The sequence below is a fragment of the Piliocolobus tephrosceles genome, chromosome 5, assembly GCF_002776525.5.
Source record: "Piliocolobus tephrosceles isolate RC106 chromosome 5, ASM277652v3, whole genome shotgun sequence".
Classification (NCBI taxonomy): Eukaryota; Metazoa; Chordata; class Mammalia; order Primates; family Cercopithecidae; genus Piliocolobus; species Piliocolobus tephrosceles.
The window spans coordinates 143926437-143951394 of record NC_045438.1 but is presented as its reverse complement, the minus strand read 5'-3'; the positions used below and the strand labels follow the sequence as shown (position 1 = coordinate 143951394).

The 24958-nt window shown below is 43.6% G+C and overlaps 1 protein-coding gene across 6 annotated transcripts in view; it reads right to left on the bottom strand.

The window, feature by feature from the left end:
* Positions 1-1575: 1575 nt before the first annotated feature.
* Positions 1576-24958, bottom strand: part of KIAA0319 (KIAA0319 ortholog) — a 101810-nt gene continuing 78427 nt past the window's right edge. For all 6 annotated transcript variants that reach the window (XM_023209750.1, XM_023209747.1, XM_023209746.1 and 3 more), the window contains 8 exons: positions 23799-23950; positions 21690-21828; positions 20846-21005; positions 16478-16620; positions 13815-13937; positions 11707-11797; positions 8645-8736; positions 1576-4538 (listed from right to left, as the gene is read on the bottom strand). In XM_023209750.1, the coding sequence (XP_023065518.1) occupies positions 4360-4538; positions 8645-8736; positions 11707-11797; positions 13815-13937; positions 16478-16620; positions 20846-21005; positions 21690-21828; positions 23799-23950 (1079 nt within the window). In that variant the 3' untranslated portion in view covers positions 1576-4359. The remainder of the gene's footprint in view (positions 4539-8644; positions 8737-11706; positions 11798-13814; positions 13938-16477; positions 16621-20845; positions 21006-21689; positions 21829-23798; positions 23951-24958) is intronic.

The following is a 24958-nucleotide window of genomic DNA, read 5'->3' as shown; positions in this document are numbered from 1 at the left end:
CACTGTACTCCAGCCTGGGTGACAAGGTGAGACCCTGACTCAAAAAAAAAAAAAAAAAAAAAAAAGTGCTTAGAGCTAGGATAACAAGGAGCTAGGAGTCTTCTTCTGGAACACTTCCTGAAGGACCTGCCTGAGGTTCTTATGAGTTGTCATGCATCAGAAATATGTCCATGGTAGTTGGCTTGCTTTCCTTTTTCATCATAGATTTGCTTGTAAGCAGATAATGCACAAAGAACATTCCTCTCTGTTAATGAAACCCTTTTGGTGTTGAGGGGCCCATGTTTTCAAAATTTTTAAGGCACTTACTGAGATCTGCAAAAGCTTCTCAACTCTTCGCTGTGAATTTTCATGGCGATTCTTTTTCTTCTCCTGCAGTTTTTTCTTCCTTGCCTCTTCTTCAGGTATGTGTTCCTGTTTCAGTTCCAACAACTCCTCATTAGTCAGTTCCTCAGGAACCACCTGTAGGAGCTCCTCAATATCCTCCTCTTCCACCCTCAGGTTAAAATTGTTTGCCGTCTCAACCACAGCCTCGTTGTTTTTTGCAACCTCCTTGTCCTTGGCAAATCCTTTGAAGTCACGGATGAGCCTCTTGAGTGTCTTCTTCCAGATGTCATTTATACATTCCTTGGTAACATCACCCCAAGCCCTCATTTTAAAAATGGCTTTATTACTGATAAGAGCTAGATTAGAGGATGTAGTGTAAGTATACTCTCTCCAGAATCTAATCACCCCACCACACTGCGGGCCTTCTGGCACTAGGGACAGACTGCCTGTTAATAGCAGAGAACCAGCCACGCAGAGGAAGGCGAGCTGACTGAGCATGCTCAGTTCTTCCCGAACACTTGTCTTCCCACAGGGAAGGAGCAGGGAATGTTAGTCCAGCCTTCTGCAAATTTTTTTCTTTCTGTAAAGGGCCAGATAGTAAATAGTGTAGGCTTTGCAGACAGTCCCTGTCGAAACTACTCAACTTTGTTGTAAGAACAGCCATCGATAATACATAAATGAGTGAATGTGGATATGTTCCAAAAAAACTTTATTTATGAACACAAATCTGAATTTCATATAGTTCACATGTTTCGCATTTTTTTTATTTTTAACCATTTGAAAACATAAGACGCGGTGGCTCAAGCCTGTAATCCCAGCACTTTGGGAGGCCGAGACGGGCGGATCACGAGGTCAGGAGATCGAGACCATCCTGGCTAACACGGTGAAACCCCGTCTCTACTAAAAAAATACAAAAAGCTAGCCGGGCGAGGTGGCGGGCGCCTGTAGTCCCAGCTACTCGGGAGGCTGAGGCAGGAGAATGGCATAAACCCGGGAGGCGGAGCTTGCAGTGAGCTGAGGTCCGGCCACTGCACTCCAGCCCCAGCGACAGAGCGAGACTCCGTCTCAAAAAAACAAACAAACAAAAAAAAAAAAACATAAGACCCACTTTTCAGCTCATGGGGCGTGCACACACAGGCTGCAGGCCACAGTTTGCTGACCCATACTCAAGGGAAATCCCTCTACACCCAAATATAAAGAAAGCAAATTTCCCCCTAAAAATAAGCATTACAGAAAATACAGACACCTTTATTTAGATTAGGGCATATATTTAATAGTGTGCTATTAGAAATACCTTGTCAACACATAGGGGAAAATAATACATTTTAAGCAATAAAACCAAGATTCAAACAGTCCATGATAGCTTTGTCACACAAAAACAGTGGTAGTCACTCTCCTCCCCGCACACAAAGGGTGGCATCACTGGCTTGTTGAGTGGTACATTTCCTTACCTCGCTGCATGGTTTTCAGATAGTTCTTTAGTCATACACATGCTTAGCCGTGTAATGCCATGGGTATGAATCCTCCTTCATTGAATGTAAACCAGCAACTCAAGTGCCTGTTAGCCTGTGAACCCTACAAACACCCACTCCCATATTCTAGGGCCTGTTTTTCTCTGTCCAAAGCTCTTAGGGGGCTTTATCTCCCAAAGACCCTCAATGATAAGCAGTCCACCATGAAGAACACTGGCTGGTCATTCCATGTCATGCTTTGTTCTGATGAGAAATGGGGTAACAAGACAGGACCCACTTTCCGATCACTACTGTGCTGTTTGATTTCTCAGAGATTCAAGATCCTTCTGTGATGGAAGGATCAGAGAGGCCAGGCTGCGATGGCCAAGGACAGAAAAGGAGGAGGAGCAGGAGAAGTCCATTGCAAACTTAGAGGGAGGGTGTGATCCACAGGAGACTATACAGGCCATCTCTCCCTCTGTCCTTGGCTCTCTGGACCCATCAAAAGGAACTCCTCTTAGTCCTGGGAACAGAACTTTCAGGTGGCCCAAAAGTTCCACCAGAATTTGCCCTCCATCCATCAAAGCAGGAGTTCTTTGTGTAGTGCAAAGCAGAACACCACAATTTTAAAAATTTGCTTTCAGTGCTTAGATCCACTACATCTTGGCCGTGACCTCTGGCAAGCTACTTAACCTCTCTGGGCCTTCGGAGGGCTATCTGCAATGTCAGAATAATAATATCTCCTCTTCAAGGTTGATTATAAGGATCAACTGAGTATGTAAAATGCATATGTTATGTACATAAAGCGGTAAATGTTCACTCACTTCTTCCACATTATGCCCAATGACTTCACATTTGGGCTGCTGTCCCCTACGCCAGACATTCACATTTGCATGCAGAAAAACCATAACCCTGGTCACCTGATAAGGCAGATTCTAGGCTTATGAAGCTCACTACTGGTTAAAAAAAAATACATCACATTTTCCTTCTAACTCTATAGACAGTATTGAATTGGCTAGTTATACAGAAAGTGTAGGCATAAGCAATTATTTTAAAAATAAAATGACACAAATTTTAGTTCTGCCTTTCCCCAGTAAATTACAATAAGTAAAAATAAGATGGTCCCATGAGGATGAATACTCTGGGAGATGACAAAAGCACCTAAAAGCTGAATTTTTTTTAGGAGCCCATGGGGAAGATTTTCTCTGGCACTCCTGCCCTGATGGTTGAGATACCTTGCTTCTTAATCAGCAATGCAATCCTAGTTTTCCCACGTGTTACAAAAGCGTTGTGCAACAGGATATTGTTTAGGTGTGCTTACACTTGGTACCAAAACACTGGTTCTAGCTCTCATTCTAATCTTCCCACAAAGAATGCCAAGGGTGCCACCGAGGCCACCAGCCTCAGGACCAAGGGCGGATGGGGAACTACCCTGAACCAGTCAACATAGCAGGCTACAATTAACTCCAGTTAATTGCTCTGGAGTACTGCTTTGTGGGTGGGAATGTTTTAATTGTCTTTCATGTTTGAAATACGATTTATTCGGTAGAAAAACTTAAATGTATTTTTAAACATAGGAAGTGAATACATCTATGTCAAGTTATTTTGGAAAGTACCTGTCGGGGACCAGAGTATCCTAACCACGCCATCCAAGTTAAGACTGACTGCATTTCAGAGTTTTGGAATATATACACAATTGTCCTATCTATGGCAGTCCAAATGCACAGCCTACAGAACCTAATAAACGTTTAATGAATTAATCACTTCTATTGCATTTAGTGTAAACTGGGGCTCAGTTTACATGAGAGAACAAGACTGCTAAACAACACCCAGAGGAGTCACTGTCATTTTTCTTAATGTTACAATGCTACCTTCAACCTACACGGCATTAAGCTCCTCCCCCCCTTTCTATTGCCTCAGTCCTTAGAATATGATTCTTCCTTAGCTCTTGAATGGCCAACAGCTGCTCTCTTGAGAGAGCTGAAAACTGCCGTTGACATAGCACAGAATTGAAAACCAGGAGGGCTTTGCACTGTGTGCTGCCATCAGCACAGAAAACTTGCTACACGCAAGACTCTCCGCACCTCCACAGAAGACGACCTGTGCCTCTTAGATAAGCTATTTTAACATACACAGCCATCTGACTGCAGGTGCTACAAGATAAACCATGTTTAGAATGCTGTTCCTTAGAGGCAATCACAGTGGCTAAGAGAGAAACCATCCCTCTTTAAATCCTTATTTAATTCACCTTCTCTAAGGTTCTATAGATAGAAATAGTTTTTCATCTTTAACATGAGATTGTGCCAGCTACAAAAACACAAAACTCTTTTAAGTATATACCTTAGAGTTTCACCCAGCCTTTATCTCTATTAAGAAGCATCTCAGTTAAAAGAGCAACGTTTTTGTTTTGTTTTGTGCCTTCACAAACCGGTCTTTTAGTACGTGGGGATACACATCTAGCCCACTGGGGAAGGAGGTCAATGAGCTATTCTGAAAGAGTGGGTTCTGTGCTGCAACTCCCACTGACTGGTCCTGGATTCAAGGATTCCTATGGGGTCCTTCCACTTTACAACGGACTGCGCCATTATCTGTCCTTTGAGCAATAACTGAAGGAAGCTCCATTTCTGATGGAACCATTCATGGAAACCTTTGGATTCCCTCTCTCCATCTTTTCTCGGCTGAAGATTGTGTCCTGGTCGCTGTCAAACTCAGACTCGGATACCATCAGGCTGGAGTTGTGCTCTGTGCTTCGGTGCTTGATACCTAGAGAGAAGCAGAGAAGCATCTGAGGAGAAATGCCATGATTCGCTTCCAGCTGCCAGTCGTTCTGGTGGCAGGTCCTGTGATGAGCATGGAGTGGTGCTCTCCGCACCTTGAAAGCAATCACTCAAAACAGCAGGCGGTTTGGGTTTCCTAGCAAGTAATTGCAGGGGCTTTGATGCCTCACCTGAGCTCCTGCCCCAGCTTTGACACTCGCCAGCTGCTTGACCCTGGGAAAGATACCTAACCTCTCTGAGCTTTCAGTCTCCTCCTCTATTCAGTTGGAAGATAACAAAGCATCTACCCCATGAGTTTATGGTGAGGATTAAGTGAAATAGTGCATGTAACGCTCTCTTGGCCCAGCCATTAGTACATTGTAAGCATCCAACAAATGACAGCTTCTGTGATTTCACCATTTGGTTAATATAATTTTGGTAGAATATTTGATTTCAGGGGGTCAACCTAAGAGACAGAACAGGTATAAGATTCAATTCCTACTCTCAAAGGATTTATGGTGTTTGGCTAGGGGTTTAAGACAAGGACTTGGCCGGGTCTGGTGGCTCATGCCTATAATCCCAGCCCTTTGGGAGGCTGAGGTGGGAGGATCACTTGAGGCCAGGAGTTCGAGGGTATGGTGAACTATGATAGTGTTGCTATGTAGCCTGGGTGACAGAGCAAGACCCTGTCTCAGGAAAAAAAAAAAAAAGACAGAAAAGGCATAGACTCATGAAAAGATGGCTCATAACAGGTAAGATATTTTTTAAATTGTATATGAATTAGGAAATAAGCACATGTACTTATGGCTGGGGTTGCTTCAGTGATGTTTCCCGTAGGGTGATGTTGCAGAACTTTCTCCTTAGTTCAGATAAAACCAGGCTCTTGTCACACTAGCAGGAAAGATTAGGCTCGCGGACACATAGAAGGGTGAGAAAAATGGACTTTATTTGGTAAAAAGGAAACAAAAAATCTCAGCAAATAGAGAGGACGTCTTGCCAACAACCTCCTGCCTCACAGACTGAATCCCAGGTTACCACACAGGAACTGAAGAGGCCAGGCTCCTCCCCACTGCAAATGACGTGAACCTCCTGTGGCTCCACCCCCTTTCCCCAGTGTGCAGGTGGACATTATTTAGAGAGAATCGGCTGGGAAAGGGCAGGGCCTTCATCAGGGACCAGCAGTCCCGTTTTTCAGCCTTCAAGCTGTTTTAGGCTTGGAGGTGCGGTTTCACCAGGGACCCTTGGCTGTCTCCTGTCTCTATCAGTGAGATCTAAAGAAGAGAATTTAGACAGGAGGACAGCGGAAGGGCATGGAGTATGCAGAAGCATCCAGGGATATTTAGAAAAAAACTAATTTGTTTGGAGCAAATGATTCATGTAGGAAATAATGAAGGAGAGGCTGGAGAGAGAGAGGCAGGAACCTCACAGAAAAGCACATGAATACAAAGTAAACCATGGAGTTTGGATTTTATCCTGTAAGCAGAGAAATGACACTATTAAAATGTTATTCTGAGATATTAATAAAACCACAGCATGCAGGATGGAAGATAGACAGTAGACATAGAGGCTGCTGTGGTCTGAATGTTTGCACCCCCACAAATTCATGTGTTGAAATCTAACGCCTAAATGGTGGTACCAAGAGGTGAGGCCTTTGGGTGGTGATCGAATGGGATTAGTGCTCACATAAAAGAGGCACCAGAGGCCAGGCGTGGTGGCCCACACCTGTAATCTCGGCACTTTGGGAAGCCGAGGTGGGTGGATCACTTGAGGTCAGGAGTTTGAGACCAGCCTGGCTGACATGGAGAAACCCTGTATCTACTAAAAATACAAAAAAGATTAGCTGGGCATGGTGGCAGGTGCCTGTAATCCCAGCTACTTGGGAGGCTGAGGCATGAGAATTGCTTGAACCTGGGAAGCAGAGGTTGCAGTGAGCTGAGATTGTGCCACTGCATTCCAGTCTGGGGGATAAAGCGAGGCTGTGTCTCCAAAAAAAACAGGCACCAGAGGCTGCCTTGCCCTTTGCACCATGTGAGGATGCAGTGAGGAGGCACCAACTATGAGGAAGTGGCCCTGCCCAGATGCTGAATTCGCCTTCCCAGCCTCCAGAACTGTGGGTAATAAATATCTGTTGTTCATAAACCTCCTTGTCTGCAGCATTTTGTTAGAGCAGCCCAAACGGACCAAGGCAGAGGCAGTGCAATGTGGAGGAAGAGCTTGGCCTCCACCCCACCTTCAGCACTCACCAGCTATGTTACTTGGGCAAGTTGCTAAACTTTCCTTTGCCTCAGTTTCCTCTTGTGTAAAATGGGGATAATCATTGCACATACCTCATACCACTACGGGTAGGATTAGAATTCAATGGGTAAAGTACTTCAGATGTGTTTAGTATATATTTGACATTAAATACCTGTTAATTATTATTATTATTATTATTACTATTAGTTCACAGGTGAAACTGTAAGGACCTGAACTGGGGTGGTGATAGTAATGCTGAGGAAAAAGGGCAAGAGTCTAGCAAGGTGCGGGTGTCTGGAATAGGGGGCAGTGTGTGTGGAGCACCAGCGACTGAGGTTTCAAACTGGGGGAATGAGAATGGGGGTTCTGTGAATAGAAACGGGAATGTCAGAAGGATGAGTGTATTTTAAGACAAAGGTGGGTGAGATAATGCAACCTAAAGCACATTGTGCTCTTAGGTAAAAGTCACTATAATACTTCTGATATGCAATGCAGATGGTGAGCACTCAATGTATGCTACTATTTGTTCTTCCTGTGGGGCTCTTCCTGCCAAAGCCCTGTTAGCTACACTCTCTGTATACGATCAGTCATTCTGACCTGAGTGTTCCTACCCATGGTGTCATCCATGCATTGGTAGAACTCCTTGCGCTCCAGTATAATTATCCTCCCGCAGGCTGCGAGCTCCTGTAAAGGCAGGCTCTGTGCTTCCTCCTCTCCCAGTCTCCAGGGCCTAACCCGGTGCCTGTGCACAGGATAGGCATTCAACACTCACTGTGAACAATGTTTTGCACCTCACAACTCTGAAAAAGATTGTATCTTCCATAAAAATTAACTTAGTCATAAGCCCAGAATTATGGAAAATCTATAGAATCAGTGTTTTTTAGCAGCCTCAGAGGGCCAGAGAAGTTTCACTAAGTATGCAAGAGTTAATAAACAAGAATGAAAAAGTTAACCGAGGTGGGCAAGTGGTGCTCCTAAGCATAGGGATCAATACACTTTGTGAAGGAAGTCAATTTTCTGTAAAGCCTTTGTGTCCATCTATATCAATGGCTAATTAGATAACGCAGCTGCTGAAAAATGTTAGGCTTTAAAGTCCAAATGTCCTCGTGCTGCATTTCTGTCCTAGCAGACCCGAAGGCAACAGCATTCAGAGCTGAGCTGAGGGAGTGTCTTCAACTGCCCCCCACCCTCCAACCAGGAGTAGGAAAAAAAGCAGATGCTGGGGACACCTCCGTTTAAAAAGCAGTCTTGCCCTGTGGTCATTGGTAGGTGCCCAGCTGATAACATTTCATATCCCTCATCCATTAATGCCTCAAAGTATTATGCCAAAATTTCATTAAATTTATAATGAACCTACTGCCTCCAGCCCCCATGCCCACATTAGCACATCCTCAGGATTGATGAAGGTTATTTTTCTTTTTCTTTCTTGAGACAGAGTCTCAGTCTGTAGCCCAAGCTGGAGTACAGAGATGCGATCTCAGCTCACCGCAACCTCCACCTCCCGGCCTCAAGCTATTCTTCTGCCTCAGCCTCCCGAATAGCTGGGACTACAGGTGCACACCACCACACCCAGCTTTTTTTTTTTTTTTTGTATTTTTTTAGTAGAGATGGTTTCACCATGTTGCCCAGGGTGGTCTCGAACTACTGAGCTCAGGCAATCCATCTGCCTCGGCCTCTCAAAGTGCTGGGATTACAGGCGTGAGCCACTGTGCCCGGCCTGAAGGTTGTTTTTCATCACAGAATCCCAGCCTCACTCTTCCTTCCCATTTAAAGTGCTGACTCCAGCAGATCATTCTCCCTTGATCCAAGTTAGCCCTCAGGCATACCTAGGGTAAATCGTGGAAAGGTGCCAGGCAGTCATTCTGGAGACTGTCTTACCATATTTGGGCCTCAGTTCCATTCTTTCCTGTTCATCCATGTTATCCAGGATGGTGTACTTTGTTTTCTTCCTGATTTTAGTCCTTTTTTGTCTGAAAGGAACAATGAAAACTCAACTCAGATCTTTAGAAAGGTAACTGAGATCTAGGATTTAACGCGCAGGAAAGACACTAAAGGAAACATTTTGCCTTTATGATGTGATAGTTGGCATCTTTTATTAAAGAAACATACGCAAGGCCAGGTCAGAGCTCAGAGGGGCATTATGCATCTTGGAGAAACCCATTTCGGGGTATAAACAGCCACATCACTCTTGCCCACCTATCGACAGGTCTCAGCTAAGCCTCAGGCTGCAGTGCCAGGGACCTTCAGTGCAATTCTCAACACCTGTGTGTTGGCCTAGGCTGCTCTTCTTCATGAGTAATTCCTTATTCAGAAGAGCCTGGATGAGCAAATGTTCCCCTAAACCTATACCACCCTGCAATGTCCAATGCTGCAGTAATGAAAAGGTGTTATGAACTAGCAATCAGAAAAAAATAGCAACAATTATAATAAATTCCCACAATTAATTAGCAACAGCTGCTCCCCATCTTTTTCATTTTTTTCCCCCTCAACACATGAAAACTAGACTGGTCCCATGTGCCCCATCCTGTGTACAGAGATTATTTGGAAATACACATCCAAACCATGCGAAGGCATATAGAGAACAAAATAGTAATTTCACAGCATAAAAGCAATTTTCTGAGAGCATGATGATCAGAAGCATGGGTCTCAATTTAGCACTTACTAGCTGGTGATTTAGAGAAAATTATTTGAGACTTTTGTGCCTCCATGTCCTCACCTGTAAAATGGGAGTAAGAATAGTCCCTGTCTCACATGGTTGATGAGAGGACTGAATAAGATAATACATACAAAGCACTTAGCCATTAATCACAATGGCAAATACTTCATACATGCTCACAGTTATCACTACTAGCATCATCATCTTCTACTTGATAGACATGTCACAAAGCTCAAGATGTTTACTGCCATGCACAGTAGGGTCACATATGGCTCTGGGAAAACTTAATGGGATTTAGGCCTCTAAGTGCCTGCACCTGGCTCCCTTTCACCAGCCTTAATTTTGGGAACGTAATCACAAAACTAAAATAATCTATAAGTGATTTCTGAAAAATAACTATTAAAATATACTTTTTTTTTTGAGACAGAGTTTTGCTTTTGTCACCCAGGCTGGAGTGCAATGGTGCGATCTCAGCTCACTGCAACCTCTGTCTTTCAGGTTCAATCGATTCTCCTGTCTCAGGTCCCGAGTAGCTGGGATTACAGGCATGCGCCACCACGCCTGGCTAATTTTGTATTCTTAGTAGAGACAAGGTTTCTCCATGTTGGCCAGGTTGATCTCAAACTCCTGACCTCAAGTGATCCACCCACCTTGGCCTCCCAAAGTGCTGAGGTTACAGGCGTGAGCCACCTTGCCCAGATTAAAATATACATTTTTAAAAACTCACACCTTTTGAGAGCAGTTACAGTGTTTCACATGAAAGAGTGGGCCTGATGCTCTCTTCTAGGACAGAGGGTTGAGCATGGGGTTCTGGAATGTTTGGCCAATGAGGTTGCTTGAGGCTTCTCAGAGGTCAGCTCCATGGAAAAAGGAAACACCTAAAGCAAAAGTTCTCTTTGGCGGTGTTATTGCCTCACTTACAGTTTCAAATTTATTTAAAACAATTCAGGTGGATTAGATTATTGCTTTACATAATGAAAATAATCAAAATCTACCATTTGTAACAGTATACTTCCAGAACTCCTTCCTCTACTGAGACCTGTAAGGCCACTTAGGTACTTGTGAGATATATATATATATATATATATATATATATATATATCTGTATGCATGTTTTCATCACGGTTCCTGGCTAATAACTCCCACCGCCCTTGTTACAATGCTGGGGCACTTTAGGCCTCAGAAAACAGAATGTCCCTCTCTCTGACCTTCTCCTGCCTTCCTTTCACCTGCTCTTTATCCTCCCCAAAGCAAGAACCTTCCCCTGCCTTTCTGTCTCGGAGCCCGCTGTAAAGACATTCTCTGACCTACTTTGTCTGATTATAGGTCATAAAACGCTCATTTCAGAAAGAGTTCTGCCTCCTACCCAGGAGGATGGAGTGCTTTACAGAGAGGCCGAGAAGAATCTGGACAGCCCTTGCTGGGCTTCCCCACAGCCTGTTAGTATCACATCATACCCTTTTTGTCCAACTACTTTTCTATAAATATCCAATGAAGTCTTCATAAAAGGCCCAAGACGACAGGCTTCAGAGAGCCTCTGGACAGCCAGACACATGGAGGTTCCCAGAGAGTGGCATGCCCAGAGAGCGCATGGAAGCTCTAGGCCCCTTCCCCATACCTCACCCTATGCATCTCTTCATGAGTATCCCTTGTAATATCCTTTGTAATAAATCACCAATGCGTTTCCTTGAGTTCTTTGAGCCACCCTAGCAAAATAACTGAACCCAAAGAGGGAACGGAGGGAACCAATTTATAGTCAGTCAGAAGCCCAGGTAAAACAACCTGGGATAAGTAACTGGCATCTGAATGGGGTGGGGGGCAGTCTTGGGGACTGAGTCCTTAATTAACCTGTGGGATGTGACGCTATCTCCAGGTAGACAGCATCAAAACTGAATTGGACGACACCCAGCTGGTGTCCACTGCAAAACTGTTGCTTGATTGGTGTGTGCAGAGAAACTCCCAAACACTGGTCACAGAAGTCTTCTGTGTTGATTGTGGTTGAGTGAGAAAACAGTACCACTCTAGTGAATATAACGTAAGACCAATAGAGAATAACATTAGATATGATATAGAATCGTTGACCCTCCTAGAAAACACATGAGCTTCAGTGAGAAAAGGCTGCCTCTAATATTCCATTTATTTAGGCACTTATGCTTTGTGGCAGAAAGTGCATTATTATAATAAACAGCTTAGCAGTTTACCAAGCCCAAGTAAACAATTCCTAAGCTGTCAAAACACACCTAGTGTAGGGTCTCTATTTCACATGAATAAGCACTCTAGGTACCTTTTGCAGCAGCAGATGCAAAGCCAAGTGAAACCTCCTGTTAGCACAGTAAGAGTAAAACCCAACACTGTCACATAGAATATACTCCACTCTGAAACACAAGAAAACCAAAGTGGACACAGTTATAGACTATTTGTAGAACAGTTTTATTTTGATGACTCATAACAAATATTTCTGAATCCCTACAAGTAAAGGCCACCTGTGGAGTTGATAACATCTCATCAGGCTGGTAGCAGGGCAGAGCAAGGTAAAATACAGATAAATCAAGAACAACCTAAAACTGCCCTGTTTTTATCTACTGGGTCTCAGGGCTTCACGGAGCACATATTTCATGCTAACTTGGGAACAGAATAATCAGAAATAACTAAAATTAGTCAATTATGTAGTAATGCCTCTTACATAAACACACATGTATACCACATCAAAATATTCATTCCAGAATGCCAAAAATCACGACCCTCACCCCTGAAAGTTCTGGCTTGGTTTTAATAAAACATCTGTATGGCTGTTTATGGCATGAAGACATTTTTCACAGCCAGAGAGCAATTCGGAAACTACTTGACCCTCGTTCCATCCACATCCTTACAGAAATCTAATGTGAAAAGCTTTCAACGGTAATTCAGGGACAGAGAAGCCCAGTTTAAGTCTACTAGGGAGCAAAGTTTAACTCTATTAGGCTGGATGCAGTGGCTCACGCCTGTAATCCCAACACTTTGGGAGGCTGAGGTGGGCAGATGACTTGAGGTCAGGAGTTTGAGACCAGCCTGACCAACATGGCAAAACCCTGTGTCTACTAAAAATACAAAAATTAGCTGGACCTGATGGCACACACCTGTAATACCAGCTACTTGGGAGGCTGAGGCAGGAGAATTGCTTGAACCCAGGAGGTAGAGGTTGCAGTGAGCTGAGATTGTGCTACTGTACTCCAGCCTGGGTGACAGAGCAAGACTCCATCTCAAAAAAAAAAAGTTTAACTTTATTAAATGTTATATAATTTCATTGGAATAATGATCCAAGGGCTGGCTATTTTCTGATTTTTATATAGTATTAAATAGGAATATACTTTGGCAGTCAGCTCTTACTATCTTCGGTGCCAATTATGTCCATCCGGTTCCCCAAACAACAAATGTACTTAGTAGACTGCCATTAAAATACAGTTTTCTCCCCAGAAGGGACCTCAGGGGCACCAGCTTGCCCTGCTGTGGCTCCAGTTTTTGGTGCCTGCCTGTGTGAACAGCTGGAAGAGTGGGCCAAATTCTCTTCTTTACCTGATTCTAGAAGATCCACACCAGGGGCCACTTCACCAGAAAATCACACTGAGCCAAAGCCAAGGCAGGTGTAACCTGGAACTGCAGCCCATGGCCCAAGCAATTCTTTCTTAGAAATGTCAGCAATAGTGAGCCAGTTCTGCTCTGCCAAAGGGGATTTTCTCATCAGGAAGTTTTATGTAAAAGCCTAAACACATCCCAAAAAGTAGATTGTAAGAAGGGTATTAACTCACTACCAAGTGAGCTGGTTCACTTGGCTTCAGGTGAGAAAAGCACTGAATGTTTATAACTGCAAAGCTAGGCAGCTAGTTCTTTTTTTCTCTCTTTTCTTTCCCTCCCTTCCCTCCCTTCCCTCCCCTCCCCTCCCCTCCTCTTCCCCTCCCTTCCCCTCCCCTCCCTTCCCCTCCCCTCCCCTCCCTTCCCCTCCTCTCCCCTCCCTTCTTCCTTTCTTCCATTTTTTTTTGAGACAGGGTCTCACTCTGTCCACTCACTGCAGGCTCGACTTTCTGGGCTCAAGCAATTTTCCCACCTCATCCTCCTGAGTAGCTGGGACTACAGGCACATGCAACCACACCCAGTTAATTTGTTAAGACAGGGTCATACTATATTGTCCAAGCTGGTTTGGATCTCCTCTCAAGCAATCCTCCCACCTCAGCCTCCTGAGTAGCAGAGACTACAGGCGTGTATCACCATGCCTGGCTTATTTTGTTATTTTTTGTAAAGGTGAAGTCTCACCATGTTGCCCAGGTTGGTCTCGAATATTGGGCAGATATTTCTGATAATTGAGAATGAGCTGCCTTAAAGCTCCTCACCCAAAGCCTCCTCTATGCCAGAACTCACCACAGTTGCTCTCTCCATCCCAGATATAACGCTGTATAAGGTTCTCCATCCATAACTGAGAGCAAATGCAGCGTTTTGTGAGGGGGTCACAGTGGCCATGGCCAGAACATTTCAGAAGGCAACCTGCAAAGAGGTGTGTAGGGCCGAGGTCAGCACGCGGAAAAGGGAATCCCTGGATCCAGCTTATTTTGTATCTTCAGTAGCATAGGTCCCAAATAAATGCATCTTGTTGAATTAAGAGCCTCTTACAGTATGGGCAGGGGTTCTAGAGATAGTCTCTCATCACTGACAATCTCATCAGAAAGCAAATGGCAGAAAAAGCCAGTCCACACCACGCAGCAAAAGCCTTAAAAATATTGGGAGGCCAAGGTGGGCAGGTCACAAGGTCAGGAGATTGAGACCATCCTGGCCAACATGGTGAAACCCTGTCTCTACTAAAAATACAAAAATTAGCTGGGCATGGTGGCACGTGCCTGTAGTCCCAGCTACTCAGGAGGCTAAGACAGGAGAATCACTTGAACCAGGGAGTCAGAGGTTGCAGTGAGCCAAGATTGCATCTGCCTGGTGGCAGAGCAAGACTTCGTCTCAAAAAAACCAAAAAAAAAAAAAGGCCGGGCAGGGTGGCTCATGCCTGTAATCCCAACACTTTGGGAGGCTGAGACGGGCGGATCACGAGGTCAGGAGATCGAGACCATCCTGACTGAATACGGTGAAACCCCGTCTCTACTAAAAAATACAAAAAATGAGCCGGGTGTGGTGGCGGGCGCCTGTAGTCCCAGCTACTCAGGAGGCTGAGGCAGGAGAATGGCATGAACCGGGGAGGCGGAGCTTGCAGTGAGCTGAGATCGCGCCACTGCACTCCAGCCTGGGTGACAGAGCGAGACTCTGTCTCAAAAAAAAGAAAAAGAAAAAGATTACTGGCTGGGCGTGGTGGCTCACGCCTGCAATCCCAGCACTTTGGGAAGCCAAGGTGAGTGGATCACTTGAGGCCAGGAGTTTGAGAACAGCCTGGCCAACATAGCGAAACCCCATCTCTACTAAAAATACAACAGATTAGCATAAATTAGCTGGGTGTGATGGTGTACACCCATAATGCCAGCTACTTGGGAGGCTGAGGCACGAGAATCACTTGAACCCAGGAGGCAGAGGTTGCGGTGAACCAAGATCACACCACTGCACTACAGCCTGGGCGACAGAGCGAGACTCAAAAAAGTAGCAAAAACATAACACTGTCTGGCCTAAGAAAATAATTCTAAGTATTTATCTGGAGTGCAGTGGCAATCATTGAGGACATGCCCAAAGATTTATCTACATTGTAGCATTATTTTTAAAACCAACCCTAAAATCTATGAATAAGAAACTGGTTACATAATTATGGTGCATATCCAGGGAAGAATACTATGTGGCCATAAAAATTTTATTGAAGAGAAATTTTAAAGGATTGGGGAACATAATCATAATATTTTTTTTTAAGAGACAAGGTCTTGTTGCTGTGTTGCCGAGGCTGGTCTCAAACTCTTAGCCTCAAGACATCCTCCCTCCTCAGCATCTGGAGTAGCTGGGATTACAGGAATGTGCTACTGTTCCTGGCTCATAATATGATTTGAAGTGGAAAATCAGATTAAAAATATATATCATGTCATCCTGATTGTAGAGATAGGGGAACTGGAAAAACATATATCAGAGTATTAACAAAAATTATCTTTGGATGGTGAGAATTTTGGACCAGAATTTAGAGAATTATTTTATTCTTTGTGCCTCTCTGGATATTCTAAATTTTGTACAATAAATAAATATTATTTTTGTAACTAGAAAAAAAAGGAGTTATTGGCTGGGCATGGTGGCTCATGCCTGTAATTCCAGCACTTTGGGAAGCTGAGGTGGGCGGATCACTTGAGGCCAGGAGTTTGAGACCAGCCTGGCCAACATGGCGAGACCCCCATCTCTACTAAAAATACCAAAAAAAGAAAAAAGGAGTTATTAAAAATTAAGTTACTCCATATTATAATTGAGAAAGTCAATTGTAGGCAGACATATATATATATATATATATATCTGAAACAAATTAAATTTGACTGCCCAAACATTATCATGTCCCTTGTAACTCATTTCCCTGGAGTCTACTGAAATAACTACTTCAACATAACAAGAGATTCATGTTACTCATGAAATGAAGACAGAAGCAATGGGACTATGAATCATTTAGGTGCCCTGGAAGGGGAGGCGAGCAAGGAGTTAAGAAAAGAGGTACACCTGGAGAAGGCATTTGTGAGCTATCTTAAATTTTCAAGGAGCTACATGACATTATCATCACAACCTAAGGCATGATGTCTTTCCCTGATGTCCAAGTGAAATAAACTATATAAACATAGCTTTTGCAGCCAGTAACACTTATTTGTCTTTAACATTGTTCTTTCTGCCAATGGCCATTATCTTGTGAGCATAAGCTTGACCCATAATTATTATTGCTTTCCATTTTTCTTCCAAGACCAAGAGTAGTTGGCAAATGTATGTTGCAGGAAACCCTATTGGAGAAATAAATGCAAAACAAATACCTGGATACTGAAGTGAAAATGTTCACATGTCACTCCTCTTCTGTGTTTGTCAAACTTATCCATGATTGGCAAGTCTGATTGTTTTAGAATATTCCACAGGGGACCTACCTGCTGTATCAACCCTCAAGACCTTGAAAAGCAAGAAGTCAGCCTTCTCCTTTGAGAGTCGTGTGTGCAGATTTCGGGCCACTTCAGCAGCTTTGAGAACCTTGAAAGGCGGCCCGCTCTGTACATAAAACACAATCACGGTGCTGCAGAGGAGACAATGAGAGAGGACAGCCACATGGTCAGACGGTGACTGACATGACACGCCCACCACAGCATCTGACCTGTGCAACTGGGGAGGTAGGTGGCCACAGTTCTGTGGCTTGCCAAGGACGGGGCATATCTGTGAGCCAAAGAATTGATCTGTTTCTATTCATAAAGCCTCTTCAGTCTCAACGTACAGCTGATCAAAGACAGATCTTCAGATAAAAGGAGCAACGTGTAAATTATGTATCAGGTTTTGAAAATCCTAACCAAGTGGGTCTGGAGAGCTATCAGGTTAGTGAACAAGAATGCATCTATGTGCTGGGATGTATGAAGTGTTACATCCCAAACTCCATGGGGATGGAAGCTCCTGTACGCAGGCCCCTTCTAGATTTTGCCCTATGTACCTTTTCATCTGGCTGTTCATTTGTATCCTTTAATATATTCTTTGCAATAAATCCATAATAGTAAGTTAAAAGAAAAAGGGAGCAATATATATATATATATGTGTGTGTGTGCAAAAAGACAAATATACACAAAATAACTTGCAGACATGTCTTTCTTTCTGCCTTTTTTGATTGAGGTATAATTTACATATCATAAAATTCATCCTTCTAAAGTGTAAATTGAATGGCTTTTAGTATACTCACAAAGTTTCACAACCATCACCACTATCTAATTTCAAAACATCTTCATCACCCCAGAAAGACAATCCACACTCATTAGCACCTCCTCCCCACAGTCCCTGGCAACCACTAATCTGCTTTTGGTCCCTATGGATTTGCCTCTTCTGAACACTTCAGGTAGGTGGAATCATACAATATGTGACCTTCTGTGTCTGGTTTCTTTCACTTAGCATCATGTTTTCAAAGTTCATCCATGTTGTAGCACGCATCAATACTTCATTCCTTTTTATTGCCAAATGATATTCTGTTGTATGAATATATCATATTTTGTATCCACCCATCAGTTGGTGGACATTTGAGTTGCTTCCACATTTTGGCTATTATGAATTCATGCTATGAACATTCATATACAAGTTTCCATGTAGACACAAGTTTTTCATTTTTATTGAGTATATACCTAGGAGTAGAATTAATGGGTTATATGGTAGCTGTATGCTTAGCATATTGAGGAACTGCCAAACTGTATTCCACCGTGGCTGTACCATTTTACATCCCCACCAGCAATGTATAAGCATTCCAGTTTCTCCACAGGCTCATCAACACTTGCTATGGTCTGTCTTGGATTTTAGCCATCCTAGCAGGTGTGAAGTGATATCTCAACATGGTTTTGGTTGGCATTTCCCTGGTGGCTAATGGTGAGCACCTTCTCCTGTGCTTATTGTCCATCTGTATATCTTCTTTGGAGAAATAGCTACTCCAATCTGTATTCATCTCCTAGGGTTGCTGTAAAACATGTCCCACGAAGCGGCTTAAAGCAACAGAAACCTCTTCTCACAGTTCTGGAGGCTAGAAGTCCAAAATCAAAGTGTTCTGTTAGCTCTGGTGCTGCCGGCAATCCTTGGTATTCCTTGGCTTGTGGAGGAATCACTCCAGTCCCTGCCTCAGTCGTTACATGGTGTTCTTCCTGTGTGCCTCTCTCTGTGTCTCTTGTTCTTTTCTTAGACGAACACCGGTCATATTGGTTTAAGAGCCCACCCTACTCCAGTATAACTTCTTAACTAATTATATCTGTAATGACCCTATTTCTAAGTAAGGTCACATTCATAGGTACCAGAGGTTACGGCTTGACTATATTTTGGTGAGGAGTAGGGGGTGGATATAATTCAACCCACAGCAAATATTTTATCATGAAAGGGTGTTGGATTTTGTCAAATGCTTTTTCTGTGCCTATTGAGATGATTCTGCAGTTTTGTCCTTTATCCTATTAATGTGGTTTATTATACATTTATTGATTTTTATATGTTGAACCACACTTGCATTCCTGGGATAAATCCCACTTGGTTATGGTCTATAAACCTTGTAATAAGTTGCTGGATTCAGTTTGATAGTATTTTGTTGTAGATTTTTGCTTCTATATTCACAAGAGATATTGGTCTGTAGTTCTCATTTCTTGTGATGTCTTTGTCTGATTTTAGTGTCAAGGTAAAACTGGTCTCACTGAATGAGTTGGGAAATGTTCACTCCTCTTCTATTTTTTGGAAGTTTGTGAAGGACTGTTAATTTTTTAAATATTTTGCAGAATTAACCAGTGAAGCCATCTGGTCTTGAGTTTTGTGGAAAGTTTTAACATTACTAATTCAATCTCTTTGTTATAGGTCTATTTAGATTTTTAAGTTCTTCTCAAGTGAGTTTTTATAATTTATGCCTGTTTAGGAATTTGTCCATTTCATCTAGGTTATCTAATTTGTTGACATACAATGATCCATAGTGTTCTCTTATAATCCTTCCTCACCCACCTTTTTTGGAGAAGGTCTCATTCTGTTGCCCACATTAGAATACAATGGTGTGAACATGGCTCGCAGCAGCCTCAACCTCCCAGGTGATCCTCTCACCTCAGTCTTCTGGGTAGCTGGGGATCACAGGCATGTGCCACCACACCTGGCTTTTTTTTTCTTTTTTTTTTTTTTTTTGAGATGGAGTCTTGCTCTGTCACCTGGGCTGGAGTGCAATGGAGCGATCTCAGTTCACTGCAACCTATGCCTCCCAGGTTCAAGCAATTCTCCTGCCTCAGCCTCCTGAGTAGCTGGAATTACAGGCACCTGCCACCATGCCTGGCTAATTTTTGTATTTTCAGTAGAGACAGCATTTCGCCATGTTGGCCAGGCTGGTCTTGAACTCCTGACCTCAAGTAATCTGCCCACCTCGGTCTCCCAAAGTGCTGTAGTGCTGGGATTACAGGCATGAGCCATCGCGCCTGGCCGCCTAGCTAGTTTTTTGTGGAGATAGGGTTTCGCCATTGCCCAGATTGGTCTCGAACTCCTGGGTTCAAGCGATCTGCCTGCCTCGGCTTCCCAAAGTGTTGGGATTACAGGCGTGAGCCACTGCACCCAGCCGTTTTTATTTCTAGAAAGTCCATAGTAATGTGCCTTATTTCATTCCTAATTTTAGTAATATGAGTCTTCTCTATTTTTTCTTAGTCAATCTAGCTAAAGATTTATCAATTTCGCTGATCTGTCCAAGAAACAACTTTTGGTTTTGTTGATTTTTCAGACATGTCTTTGATTCAGTATTTGATATTTTCCAAGGGAAATATATGATCCATTTTAGAAAGAGTTCCTTGGAAAATAATTAGAACATGTTTTAATTTGGTATTTTTCTATTCTTCAGTTCTCTGGAAACTAACCAAAGTGGAGGAGCTGACAATAGCTAGGCAAATGGAGTTACTGTGAATGGTGGGTTTTCATTCCCATATTCTTTCTGTCCCTCCTCCTACCACACCCTGGGTTAGATAAGACTGAAAAATAAAACTCAGGCTTACATCTGTAATCCCAGCACTTAGGGAGGCCTAGACGGGCAAATCACTTGAGGCCAGGAGTTTGAGACCAGCCTGGCCAACATGCTGAAACCCTGCCTCTACTAAAAATACAGAAATTAGCCAGGTGTCGTGCTGGGCACCTGTAGTCCCAGCTACTCAGGTGGCTGAGGCAGGAGAATCACTTGAATCTGAAAGGCGGAGGTTACAGTAAGCTGAGATTGCGCCACTGCTCTCCAGCCTGCGCAACAGAATGAGACCCTATCTCAAAAAATTAAAATTAAATTAAATAATAAATAAATTAAATAAATAAAATTCAATTAAATACAAAAATTTCATAAAAAATAAAGGCCGGAGTTTCAGCCTCATATAGTCCCAGGAGATGGCAAATGGTAATCAGTGATCCTTTCACATTGAGAGAAGCCTCAGTCCCCATGAGCGTGGGGCAGGGATGCAGCCCAGCTGTGAAACATCCTCTTCACATGCCCCAGACCCCTTGCCCAGCTCTGAAGACACCAGAGCTAACAACCATCTCCCTCACTGTTCCCCAGCTCCTCCTCCACTCAGAACATTCCCAGTCAGCAAACATTTACTGAGAATTTTAGGAAGGACCTAGCACGATGTTGGCCATACTACTGCCCTTTGAGAAAAACAGTATATGAATGGGATAAAAATGTGTGCAAAACTACAGAAGAAGCAGAGGAATGCACAGTTTTCTACTGGACTGGGATGAGGTAAGAACTGGAATTTTGTAGGGCCAAGGCCCCGCCTTGTGTGTGCAGCTCCTACCTGAGATCCGAATGGGCCCGAATCTTCTGGACTTTAATGTCTGAGTCCAGCACGTTCAGCAACACAGCCAGCTGCCTCACAAGGGTGTCCTTCCGCTGCTCTGTCAGCTGCCCAACACCAACCTGCAGGGTCAGCTCCACCAGGCCACTCTTCCTAGGGTCTGGGGAAAGAGAAGATACAGGATTTGTACTTGGAGATTTGCACAGGCTTTAGAGTATAAGGAGCGAGGTTTCTACAAGAGCTCAAAATTACTCCTATGCCATTTCTACATTTGAGTTGTAGGACTCAGGTAAATTCTTCTAAACACTGTGGAGGCCACTATCTGGGAGTACTTTCCCTTGTTTGATCCCAGTTTGCTGTTTATAACTTTTTTTTCCAGATGATAATTGAGTATACCTAATTAGCCTCTGGGCTAACTGAAAATGTCAGCCTCTTCCACACTTCCCCAGGACCAGAAAGAGAATTTTGCTTCCAAGTGCCACAGGCACTGCCCAGTTCAGTTTATGCTGGGCTCATTACAGCCGTTTCACTGGAGCCGCCTCCCTCTGGGCCCTGGTATTGAGGCCCTTGTGTCTGCTTCACATTAGGTCTTTGTCTTCTGGCAGGAAAACAAAAGTGAAAAGAAAATCTAGTTGCCAGATAACATTCTCTTTTAAAGAGTGATGAGGCTGGATCTATCTGGGGATACACAACAAGGTATAAGAGACATCCTCAAAGTGGGTCCAGCCAAGAGCTGGAGCCAGCCACAGGAGGCCTCCCACAGTAGACACATCTGTCAGCGTAAAGACCCCAAAGGCTGACCAGCCAGAGCATGCCTGGCCAGCTCCAGAGCCCAGGAACTCACCTGGCTGCACTTCCACAGTGGCAGTGTCCGTGTCCGAGGCCCCCTGACTGTCGGTGACTCGCAAGTGGAAAGTGTACACCCCCTCCACCAGATTCGTAAGCTGCAGGGCCGCACTGTGGTCAGAGCCATCAATGACATCCTACGAAAGAACACAGATCATAGGGCAGCTGTCAATCCTCAGGTCCCAATTTCTGGGCTTGTGTTGATCCTAAACCTCAGTGTCCCATCTTTTCAACACAGGCATGACTTTAAGAGAGAAGCTGCAGGGGAATGAGGCTGGTGGGATAGCTAAAGACAGGAGAAATCCTCAGCATCTCTTCCCCAAAAAGTGCCAGGGGGCACATCCTCAGACAGTATTTCCTGGGCTGAGTTTACCAAGCACTTTCCAGGAATTACCAAATAATAATTAATTGTATCCAACAAAGGGAAAGACCATTTGAATTAGGGCAAAGACCCTGAGAACAAAGCACAGATTTTCTGGGTCTTATTTTCAAACACAGCTTTACAAAACTCTCATCTTGAATTCCCTCATAATGTATCATGTTCACCTCAAATAACCCAAGACCCTGTGTAGTATCCTCTGTTCTGTGTGCTTCTAAGCACCAAAGAATTAGAGAAGAACCTCCCAGACTCCTGCTAATAGAAGGGGTGATAACGAATACGTGCTCTGAACAGAGACTCACCGTTACTACATTTAGAGGCGAACCCCCATCTAGTTGAATAGTGTTAATTCTAGAAGTGCTTAGAAAGTATAAAGCATTTTCAGTTCCTTCCCTGTGACCACTCCTTAGTACATCTCCAAGAGTAAATCTGCATCTCTCCAGTCCTTAGAAATGGCAGGAATGAAGATGTACATACATTTATGTCCTAAGAGGCAGAGTGATCTAATGGGGGTAAAATGCCTGCCAGGAGCTAAAAACCTAGGTGTGTCTAGTTTGATTAGAAATGGATTAGTTAAGGCTGGGCGCGGTGGCTCACACCTGTAATTCCAGTACTTTGGGAGGCCAAGGCGGGCGGATCATGAGGTCAAGAGATCAAGACCATCCTGGCCAACATGGTGAAACCCCATCTCTACTAAAAATACAAAAATTAGCTGGACATAGTGGCATGTGCCTGTAGTCCCAGCTACTTGGGAGGCTGAGGCAGGAGAATCGCCTGAACTTGGGTAGTGGAGGTTGCAGTGAGCTGAGATCGCGCCACTGCACTACAGCCTGGCCGATAGAGTGAGACCCGGTCTCAAAAAAAAAAAAAAGAAAGAAAAAAGAAACGAAAGAAAGAAAAAGAAGTGGATTAGTTAACCTTGGCCAAGTCACTTCTCATGTCTGCATTTCACCTTCTGCATCTATAAAACATAAACAGGAATACCTGACTTATTAACTCATCTGGCAGAATATGAGGAACAGAAAAGACTCCACTTGGACCAAAAAAGGAAGGATGGCAAAGCATCCTGCTTCCAGCAGGATGATTCCTGCTAGAAGACTTGACCTCAAAGTCCTTCCAAGCTATGGTTTCCTGCCCATCCAAAGTCTGTTCAGGAAAAAGTCGGAAAAGATTTCAGCTTTTGGTTAAATCTCAAAGCAGCCTACTGCCTCCAGCCTTCAGAACATTCAAATGTAGAAGCATAAGCACCTTACAGGGAACACGGAAAGAGAGGTGAGGTCATTATAGAGACACTGCCGTGGACTGAACTGTTTCCTTCCCAAATTCCTGTGTTGAAGCCCTAACCCCATACGACTGTATCTAGAAATAGGACCTATAAGGAAGTAGTTAAGGTTAATTGAGGTCATAAGGGTAGGCCCCTGATCCAATAGGATTAGTGTCCTTATAAGAAGAGACACAGAGTGCTCTCTCTTCCCCTGCTATGGGAGGACATGGTAAGAGGGCAGCTGTCTGCAAACCAGGAAGAAAGACCTCACTGGGAACTGAATTAGCCAGAAACTTGAACCCGTCTTCCCAGCCTCCTTAACAGAGACAAAATGAAGTTCTGTTGTTTAAGCCTCCTTATACTTATATCCTTAGAATATACTGTGGTATACTGTTTGCAGCCCAAGCTGACTAATGCAGATGTAATGATAAGTGGTCTAGGAGCAATTCTCTCTCAGTACTCACTCCAGCTGCTGGACTCTGGCCATCCCGGATCCACAGATAGGACACAATTCCTTGGTCATCAGTAGACCTTGAACCATCCAAAGTAATGGAATTATTGGGAAGCACAAGAACATGTCTGCCACCAGCCCGGGCTCTGGGAGGACTATTATTTTCTAAGTCAAATATAGCAAAAATGAAAGCAAAGAGATTGATTTAAAACACTGGTGATAGAAAAAGTGTGTCATAAAACATCCACAACTCTTCCACCTTGCAGATACAGTATGTAGAATTAAAATATCCAAAAAGGCATTTTTTTTCCCCAAATGCATATAAGATACAGACTTCCTTAAAACTCCATTTGTAGTTAGCTAGCTATAATTTGGGATGAAAAAGGTAAAGCAGGTAGCAAGCTATACATTGGGAATTTTTCTAATATTGTTATAATTTTTCTGTCCTTGAAAAAAAGGAACAATGATTTTATCAACATTTAGGGTGCTGAAAGTGGCAATATTTTGGTTTAAAATATATTCTGGGTCATTTTGTACTGGTCCACACTATCTGGCCAGAAATATTTCCACTTCACGTACTACTGCCAAATCTTGACTCCCTAAGATTAAAAAAAAAAAAAGACTTGAGTAAAAAGTAGGCTGGGTGCAGTGGCTCACACTTGTAATCCCAGCACTTTAGGAGGCCAGAGCAGCAGAATCACTTGAGACCAGGAGTTTGAGACCAGCCTGGGCAACATAACAAGTCTCCATCTCTATGAAAAATTAAAATAATAACAATGATAATTAGGCCCTCACTTCTCTGACTAGGTGTTAAATATAAATGAGGCAATGGCCAGGCATGGTGGCTCATAACTGTAATCCCAACACTTGGAGAGGCTAAGGCAGGATGCGTGCTTGAAGCCAGAAGTTCAAGACCAGCCTGGGTAGCAAGACCTGTCTCCACACACAAAAAAATTAAAAATCAGCTGGGCATGGTGACGCACACCTGTAGTTCCAGCTACTCAGGAAGCTGAGGTGAGAGAATCACTTGAGGTTAGGAGTTTGAGGCTGCAATGAGCTAAGATCGCAGCACTGCACTCCAGTCTGAGCAACAGAGTGGGACCCTGTGTCTATTTTAAAAATAAAAAAATGAGGCAATGTAAAAGCCATTTCTGATGTAATAGCTTCAGAAAA